Source organism: Cynocephalus volans, chromosome 1 (assembly GCF_027409185.1).
Source record: "Cynocephalus volans isolate mCynVol1 chromosome 1, mCynVol1.pri, whole genome shotgun sequence".
In the NCBI taxonomy this organism is placed as follows: domain Eukaryota; kingdom Metazoa; phylum Chordata; class Mammalia; order Dermoptera; family Cynocephalidae; genus Cynocephalus; species Cynocephalus volans.
Genome location: NC_084460.1, coordinates 272854590 through 272864479, shown reverse-complemented (window position 1 = coordinate 272864479; position 9890 = coordinate 272854590). Strand labels below are relative to the sequence as shown.

The window sequence follows — 9890 nt, the reverse complement described above, 5'->3', positions numbered from 1 at the left end:
TGAATTCTCTGTCAGACATTTCATAAATTCACTGTTCTTTTGGGTCCATTGCTGGTGCTTTGTTTGTTTCCTTTGGTGGTGTCATAGTTCTCTATTCTCTCTCAATCTCTGTGTCCTTACATTGATCCTTGGGCATTTGAGGAGATGGCTACCTCTTCCAAGTTTTATAGGTGTTCTTTTGTGTTGTTTAACATTTACTGGTTAATATCAGAACTTTTTCTCTGGTCTGTGGGGTTTGTTTGTTTGTTTTTATGTTTTGTGGTGGATTAATAGCTACCACCACTATTTAAACTCTGCATTGAAACTAATTTTCTGTACTGTGGTTAATTCTTAGATTGGAGGAAGCTTCCTGTGGGGACTGCAACTTGAGCTCTGTGCCTGAGCTAGATTGCTGCTTTGCTGCTGTTTCTCAAACTAGGGAAAGGTTTTTGTGTGGATCAGATTTTAATTGTTGGCCTTTTAGTCATTTCCAGGTCTTGTGGGGTTACCACAGACACAACTGGGCTGGGTGTAAATTCTAGCCTAGGACTGAGTCTTTCCCACAAACTGTGCTCCATCCCCCTACCTCCCGCATAGTTCTATCACCCTGACTGGTCTCCACTGTGTGGCTCCCATGCCAATCAGAAGGGAGATCAGGTACCCACACTGTGCCCCAATGCTCTCCCAGCAAAGCATTAGTAATATGAAAATGAGAAAAAGGGAGAAATTCTGCTGTTAGTCAAATCAGGCTGAAATCACTGACAGACCCGATACAATATCACACACACACACACACACACACACACACACATGCAAGCACACACGCACACACACAAGCACACGCATCCCCAAGCCTCTGTTACAGCTGATGAACAACACTGGCTTCTGCATCCACAGTTCACTAGCCACAGTGAAGTGAGTGTAAAACAGAGGCTTGTCACAAACTCATGATAACATGTTCTTGACAGGATTTCCCTGATTTTTGTCATGTTCTGTTGCCGATTACCTCCTATGAATGCAGCAGTGACCACTCCAACCTGCAGTCCTGCTTAAGCCACAGTAACTTGGTGCAAATAAGTGGACAGCAAGAGCTGGATGCTCTGCGCTGGTGCAGGTGCATCGACCACCAGCAGTAGGTGAAGTTCAGTGACTCTATCTGCTCTGACTGTACTGTTCTCATGTAGGTTACTCTTCCTCTTGGCACCTTGCTCAAGATCACACACAAATGATAGTCATCAGTTGACTGTGATATCAAAATTACCAGACAGCAGATCTTCACCAAAAAATCTTGCTAAATTACATCAAAGTGTTTCGATATATGAAATTACCCATTGATCACATTTAGTCCTATACCATAGGCAGGATTATAGACACTATGATGCTGAAGCCCAAAAACACAAACATATTATTAATTGTTGTATCAAGGCTATTAACATTATCACCTTTAGCATTATTAAAATACACACAAAGAATCTCCCCTTTGATCAAAACTTTAGTTAGGCTCTTCTGAGTCCTTTGCTTGACTAGGTCCTAACTTAGACTTCCCTCCCTATCCACGTAGTATCCAGTTTGAGCTAGAATCCTGCTAAGTCAGTTTAGTGAATATCCCACATCCTTGAAATCTGACCACCCTGCCCTACCTTCAGCAATAATTCCATCAAGTCAGTTTAGCCAAAAACCCCTTATCCTTGATCTTTCCTCTTAGTAATTTTCCATCCACTGACCACCCACCCTGCTCCTTGGTTATAAAGTCCCACTTGTCCTTGTTGGAATGAGAATAGAGTCCAATCTCTTCCCCATAGCAAGATTATGATATGCCTTGGGGTGTTCCTCTTTGGATTGAATTTGATTGGTGACCTCTGGGCTTCCTGTACCTGGATGTCGATCTTTGCAAAAATGAATAAGTGGGAATTGTCACCAGAAATTCCATGTGCAGTGCTCCCTATACCTATCTCCAGGGCCCCCTTTGAACAAAGTTTGACTTACCATCTTTAACAACAATCATACTTTTTTCTTAAACAATATGTATGATATGATTTTTTTAATCATTGGTATTACTTTACAATTTACCATGTGCTTTCAAATCCACTATCTCATTTGAATTTCATTGTTGTTTCTGTTTTATAAGTGGGGAAGCTGAGCTTGGGGAAGTTAAGTGACTTTCCAAAGATTACATAAGCAGTAACAGAAACTGCAGAAGTGCGTGTGAATGTGTTCTCCACAAATAGTGCCTATTCAACAATTTCACAGTGGTTGTTAGTACTGTGATGAAAAAAAACTTCAGAGGAAGCAGTGTGGAAACAAGGGCATGGGACAGGCAGGGTCAGTCATCACAGGTGGTGTTTGCAAGTGCTGTCTCCTCCACCAAGCAGTAGTGCCGGCCCTGAAAGCATCACTTACCGACCCCTCCACTGTACCCAGCCCAGGTCTCTGATGCTCCAACATTAGAAGCTGACTACATAACTGAGAGGACCTGAGTGGAGGCCTCTGAATCAAGAATCAGCAGATGAGGCTAACTCTCTCAACAACATTTTGTTTCTAGGTATTTTATTTCATCCCCGATATGTCTTAATGAAATTGTTTGCCTTTAGGGCTGCCACTAGTTGTACAAGAGGTTGGGAAGAATTCTACAGTGTCACATGGCACAGGCTAAGGAATGGGCCAGAGCCAGCCTATAGCCACCCCACACTCTTAATCATCCCGTGGAGAGTCATGTCAGGACCTGGGTATCTGGCTGGATACTGTGTGGACCCCTACCCGCTGTGGATTTCCCTTTTTATAGAGTAGCATGAGTCACCGGGGAGATACACAAGCTGCTTGGATTGGGGGTATCAGCTATTTATAGGAGTTATTTGGGAACCACAGCTGCCCAGCACTAGGAAACTTTGAAGCAGCTGGGATCCTTTCGGCCCATAAGATATTAGGGCCCTTGTCTCTGCCAGTCCCATGGGAAGTGGGGAGAAAGTAGCTATCTCATTACACAAACTATTATGAAAACCCATGATCATTACAGGCAATCCTGTTTCTTGAATTATAATGTACATTAATGTGCTAGGTTAAAGGCACGGTCTATGATTTGTGTGATCTAAGCACTGAACAAATTTTATCTTTGATTCGGTTTTTATAAATTACAACAAATATCTAGACCCAGTAACAATTGTTTTATTCTCTATCTCTACAGATTCGACTTTCTTTCTTTTTAGATTCCATATATAAGTGATATCACGCAGTATTTTCCTTTCTATGTCTGATTTATTTCACTTAGCATGACTTCCAGGCCCATCTGTGCTGTGGCAAATGGCAGGATGTCCTCCTTTTTAAAGGCTGAATAATATTCCACTGTATATTTATACCACAGTTTCTTTTTCCGTTTGTCCATTGATGGTGTTTCCATGTCTTGGGTATTGTGAATAATGCTGCAATGAACATGGGAGTGCAGGTATCTTTATTAGGTTGTGATTTCATTTCCTTTACGTGTATACTGTACCCAGAAGAGGGATTTCTGGGTCATGTGGTAGCTCTACTTTTAATTTTTTTAGAGACTTTCATACTGTTTTCCACAATGGCCATACCAATGTACATTCCCACCAACAGTGTTTCTTCTCTTCTATTTTTCATCACAGCTGACCAGCTCCCATTGGATAAGGTTGTACCAGAAAATGACAGATGCCTCATGTCAGAGCTCCCTGAAGACTATTTTCACATCCAAGATCACCTCCACGCAAAGACATCTTCTCCCGATCCCCAGACCTGTAAAAGACCCTGGATCTTCTATGACATGCCCATCTGTAGGGGAGGTAATACCTCCCGAGACTCCAAAGAAAACAGGCATCACACCACTGGGGGAAGACAAATGCCAAAGCAGACCCTTTAAGAGGAGTTACAATTGATGCTGAAATGTATTTAATCCTTAAATTTCTTCTATTTGAATCAGTGATATCCTGACTCTGCATTCCTGACACCTAATTTATATTTCTTTCGTTGGATTACTGATCTCTCCATGCATCTAAACCAGAAGCTGAGTGAATCTGTATGAGTTAAAGGATGTTCCTCCAGGGTCCTAAATCATTTAAACATCACCATCCTGAAAAGCTCACATATGAATGACACTGAATATATTGAGTCTTATAATAAAACAGGGTTGTGAGTTTGTTGTCTTTAAGGGTTAGAACTTTCAGCACATGAAAAACTTTATACTTTTAGTGAGTCACTGGGTGAACGATCCTCTCTTGAGTACTGACTAGTCCTCAAGCATGGATATAGCTAACCAACAGAGTCCAGAAAGATTTTTCATTCAAAATCTTTCTTCACCAAAAATAATTTTTTATTAGAAGGCTAAATATAATCACCTTAATCAGTATTATTAATCACCTTATTTAAGAGATGACTTAGAAGAAAAAAAGAGTATAAATAATGCAGTGTAAAGAATACAGCTGCACAGGAGTTTTACATATATAAAAGCCTGTAAGATAAAACACCAAAGTGTTTGTGATGGCCAGGATGAAGGCCGTGCATGAATTCCTCCTTACCAAGGTTAATGCAGCTGCTACTGCTGTAGAATGTCCGATCTGCCAACCAATAGAGACCGACCCAGTATGGTCCCATCCCTTAAGGAGACCAATCAGCCACTTACTTGGTGGTAAGTTGACTATGTAAATCCCTTCCATTTTGGAAGGCACAATGATTCATCCTGATAGAAATCAACACACGTTCTAGGTATGGATTTGCCTTTCCTGCTCTGAAGGGCCTTGGTCAGTAAACCTATTCCATGCATTGTATTACATTTTTGCAAATCTCTTTAATGGCATGTAGCCTCTGGAAAAAATGCCACTGCACACTCGTGAAAGAATAAGAGGAGAAAAAAGGCAAATAACATCTTACTATTACTGTATTATGAAAACTTTTGACCTTATGCGTACTTTGGATCCCAGAGGTCCCCATACCACACTGTGAGATTCCCCCCTAGCAAGAAGACCTGTAGCCTGAATGAATGAAGAAGAGAGAATTCCCAGATTCCAGGAGCCTACAAATTTCCAGTCAAGTATCAATTTTACTTAAGATAAGCCCCCAAATAATAACAATGATGATCACAGAATCTTGAATTTGAACTAAGCTTTATGGTTTTCAAAGCACTTTTCACAGATTACTACATTTAATTCCCTCTCCCTTAAGATTCCTTATTATGTAAATTCTGGCTTTTAAAAGGTTTCTTTTTTAAAAAAAAACAGCAGTCCCTGAGCAGAATACATTGTTCAGTTTAATTACCTTTGAGAAGTCAATTAAGCAGAGTAAGCTATAAAATAAAAGCATAGGAATGGAATTTCGCTCGTCCTTTTGCTCAACTAAAAGAGTAAAGACTCTTTTCATTTTGGTGGCAACAACAGCTTTAGTGAATTAGAACAACCCGAACCTACCAGAAAGAATGAGAGTAAACCATTCAGCCAACCCCAATGGCCGGGGGGAGGGAGGGCGGGGAGCTTGCAAATCCCCTTACTCACCGAAACGGGCCCTTTTGTGTGATTTCCTGTGGAGGCAGCAGTCAGGGCTGCTATATATACAGCGACGTTCCCCAGCATCACACAGCACCGAGAGAACCTCTCCTGCTTACTCTCTCCAAAATGGGAAAGGTAAGTCCTGGGTTCCTGATGCTCCACCTTTGCCCTGGTGCCACATCCTCAGTGGGGACAAACCACTCCATCTTCCCACGTCTTCCATCTTGCAGATCACCTTCTACGAGGACCGGGGCTTCCAGGGCCGCTGCTACGAGTGCAGCAGCGACTGCCCCAACCTGCAGCCCTACTTCAGCCGCTGCAACTCCATCCGGGTGGACAGTGGCTGCTGGATGCTCTACGAGCGCCCCAACTACCAGGGCCACCAGTACTTCCTGCGGCGCGGCGAGTACTCTGAGTACCAGCAGTGGATGGGCCTCAGCGACTCCATCCGCTCCTGCCGCCTCATCCCCCCAGTGAGTGTGGCTCTGTCTTTGTCGTCAGTCTCTTTGGAAATGAAAGCTATTTAAAAATATCATCTTAGGGCCGAGCCGTGGCGCACTCGGTAGAGTGCTGCGCTGGGAGCGCGGCGGCGCTCCCGCCACGGGTTCGGATCCTATATAGGAATGACCAGTGCACTCACTGGCTGAGTGCCGGTCATGAAAAAATGACAAAAAAAAAAAAAAAAAATCATCTTAAACCAAGTAGTTCCACCTAGAGAGCAAAAAGTGGAAGTGATGCCTGGTGGGCAGTCCAGTCTAGAAGGGTGTCTCAGATGTGAAGCCGTTCTTCATGAACCCTGTGGAGGGATTTTTAAATCACATGTTTCCAGCTTTTGTATATTAAATGTAACAAAAATTTAAAAGACCAAAGGCTAATTCAGAAAAAGCAGGACATACATAGAGGAGCCTGAACTTAAGTAAATTAATCTTCATTTACTTAAGATACAATTTCTTAAAGTGTTAGTTCCAGGCCATATCAAGTAAGAAATCCAATATATCAAAATTATAAATACAACCTGGGACTGTTTAATTGATTTAAAATGCTTTGGTTTGCTTCGCCTTGCTTTTCTATTTGGTTATTCTTCCTGGTGAAGATAGGCCCCTATCTTCTTGATTCTATTCTAATTTAGTGGTTATCTATTAGCTCACTTGGAGGTATACATTAGAGGAAAGGCCAAATACAAAACTAGCTTGAGATTGCAGAGTTCATAGAACAGTGAAGTATGAGAGGTATGGGGCATAGTGTCATCAAAACAGAGCTTAATAAAGGTGATTCTTGCTGCTGAGAGAAATGGATAAGTTGGGAGTAAGAAAGCAGAAAGGAAGCTTAAGAGTCAAGTTGAAATTTGAACTAAAATTCAGGTTATGAAATCAGATAAGGAAAACGTGCCATCTTACTGTTCATAAGAGCTCCATAATCCTATGCCTCATCGCATACATAAAAATCAATACACTAGTCTTATAGAAAATAGCTAAATGTTGATACCTTTTTAGCAGTAATAATACACCAAGTGATACTCAGCTTTCCAATGACTCTGACTTTTCTCCTTTGAGAAGAGCATTCTCAAATAACAAGCACTAAAGTAATGTGATAAATTCTATTGTAGGCAAATCTTAATTCCCAAAGACCAGAGACTGGTGGATAAAAGTTGAAGAGCTGCTGAGCTCTTTCCCTGGCTTTACCAATGAATAGTAGACTCTAGTGGTGGGCGATTGGCGGTGGGAAGGCTCCTTAATTCTGCAACATGGTTGTTCTGAAAGCAAACTTGGACTCAGAGAACTTCTGGGCAGGTGTGGCCAGGGAGGTGCAGGGGCTGGAACTTTAATTTGTCTCTATTTTTGCTCATTCACTTTCTCTTTTCTGTCTGCCAACCCAGCATTCCGGCACTTACAGAATCAGGATCTACGAGAGAGATGACTTCAGAGGACAAATGTCAGAGCTCACAGATGATTGTATCTCTCTTCAGGAACTCTTCCACCTCACTGAAGTCCACTCCCTCAACGTGCTGGAGGGCTGCTGGGTCCTCTATGAGATGCCCAGCTACAGAGGGAGGCAGTACCTGCTGAGGCCAGGGGAGTACAGGAGATATCTTGATTGGGGAGCTATGAGTGCCAAAGTTGGTTCTTTTAGACGTGTCGTGGATTTTTACTGAAGTATTTACATTCTGCAGTTTTCTCTTTTAGAATCTAATAAAATACTTAGCTTGTGTTTCTGGCACTAATAGAGTTCTGTCTTTCTTTCAATCTATTAAGCATTCATAAGCAATAATGGCAGCTGACCAAACATGTTTTCAAGATGGGAAGCAACCCTTTTTTTTTTAATGGGGAATAACATAGAGGATATTATTTCCAGCACTCTTTTAATGACTAAAACACGTAGGTTCAAAGAAAAGTTCGATTCAGTTGGGACAAAGCCATTTGTAGCTAATCTCACAAGGATACATTTGCAGCTGCAATGATGAATTAGTACTTATTGGAATCCCTCAAGTCATCCCTCCAGGTAATCCCCATTGTCTCCCCTATATTGTCCATGTCTGAACTGATGAGAAAAGTAGTTCTCAGCATCTAGACTCCAACGGTAGCTCCATAAACAAAGTGGCACACACTCTACTGCACTCCTTAAGCTTCTAACACCATCACCTCTTCTCTCCCAATTCCATTCCCAATGCCTCATGTCCCTGTGAGATTTCCAGTTCAAATATAATTCACTGTCTCCTTGCTATATGTTCTTTGTAGAAGAATTTCAGGACATTTACCAAAACCACCTGCACATAGGGAAATGCAACCTCATATTATTTAAATGGGAAGTAAAGTATTATGACTACACATAGAAAACAATACTAAATAGAAAATAAGAAACTGAAATTTTCTGGAGAAGTTTATTTGACTGCATATTTGTTTCCTTTAGTTCTTAAAAAGGAATTAAAGTGGCTGAATAATACAATAATTTAAGGTTGCTAAATAATAAAAAAAAACACAACATAATAAATTAAAGAAATTAAAAATAAGTTAATGAGAAAATTGAGTCAGAGGAAAGACAAGAGCAGGAGAGATGAGACGAAGCCAAGAGTGAAGTTCGAACCCAAGCTGTGTGTTGGAAGTTGCTCTGTCGGCTGTAGATAGATCCAGATTTGCATCCAAGATCAGTTCTGTCATTCAGAATCTAGAAGATAAATAAATTAATTTTAAAGACAAGCCTCACCATTCTCAGTAGAGAAACTTAAAAGAACGTTTTTTTGTGAGTCCTGGTAAAGAGGGTACTGAGTAAATCACCTCAAAAACATCCTGCAGTAATTTAAAAAGTTTCTTAGGGCTGTTTTTTATAATGTTCATCAATGAAACTGATGGCATCAGGTCAGACTTCATCAGGTGTGCTCCACCTTTTGAAATTCTAACGAATTAGTTCGAATCCCATCTCACACGAGGTGGGAGCTTTGTGCACCTACATCCTCCAGCATATGTACAACCCAGTGTCTCTTGCAGTTCTGGAGAAGGAATAAGTAGTTTGTGCTTTTCCCAGTGGCCCCCCACTCTGAGCTCCTGCCCCCTCCTTGGGGTCATCTTGCCTTCCCACACGTGCTGCCCCTCTCATGCACCGCACTGACCCAGACGGGAGACAGGTCTCTTCTTCCTTTAACTCCGGAACCACCACTCACAGAAGGTATTGATGTGTGCAGCTGGCTTTATTACAGCGTTTCTGGGGCATGGATGCAAGTTTACAGCATAACAATACAATGATATCAAATTTCATGTTAGATAGCCCTGCTTGCAATGGTATATAGGCTCCAGCTGCAGCCACGTGGCCTTCCTCGCCCCTCTCTTCTTGGTCCTTAGCCATACCCACAGGGCTGTTCACTTTTTCTAAAGTCTCCTCCACCCCATGTCCTCAGGGCTCTGTAGTCAACACCAAAGTGGCTTATAAACAGAGAGAACATGAAATTGGTTGTTTAAACTGGGTCATTTAGAGAGTGAAAGGAGGTACTATTAATAATTGCACTGGGACAAGAAGCACGAACCAGGACTGTTCTGGGCAAACTGGGGCACATGGTTAGCCCGTTGTATACATGTATTACATAAATGTATATAAAGTTTTCTTCCCTGGAAAATAGTCAGATTTGGGGATTTTTTGGTACTAACTCTTCCTAAATCCCAGTTCTTTAACCTTTAAACTCCCAACACTAGTGTTGGCTTCCTGAATACATTAACCAGTCCTCTGTTTGCCAAAAACAGTATATCAAACATGAATTAGAAAACCAAAAGCTTCTTGGGGTGCTGAATTTTACACTATTTGCTTAGTAGTGATAAAATCACAGATTTCAGGCGTGGAAATTATCGTGAAACACCTGACATGGAAGTGCATAAAATCAGAGTCTCTGGATTTCTTTAATCAAGTCATTATTTTTCAAAATTGGTTGCTTCC

At 41.5% G+C, this 9890-nt stretch overlaps 1 protein-coding gene across 2 annotated transcripts; it reads left to right on the top strand.

Moving 5' to 3' along the window:
* Nucleotides 1-5597: 5597 nt before the first annotated feature.
* LOC134382150 (gamma-crystallin B) lies at nt 5598-7623 on the top strand. Of its 2 annotated transcripts, none has more exons than XM_063102458.1 (3): nt 5598-5606; nt 5702-5944; nt 7348-7623. In XM_063102458.1, the coding sequence occupies exons 1-3, from the start codon at nt 5598-5600 to the stop codon at nt 7621-7623; spliced, it is 528 nt and encodes a 175-aa protein (XP_062958528.1). The 2 variants fall into 2 exon arrangements, with proteins under 2 accessions (XP_062958528.1, XP_062958519.1); XM_063102449.1 differs by having other exon boundaries at nt 5702-5950.
* The last annotated feature ends 2267 nt before the right edge of the window (nt 7624-9890 follow it).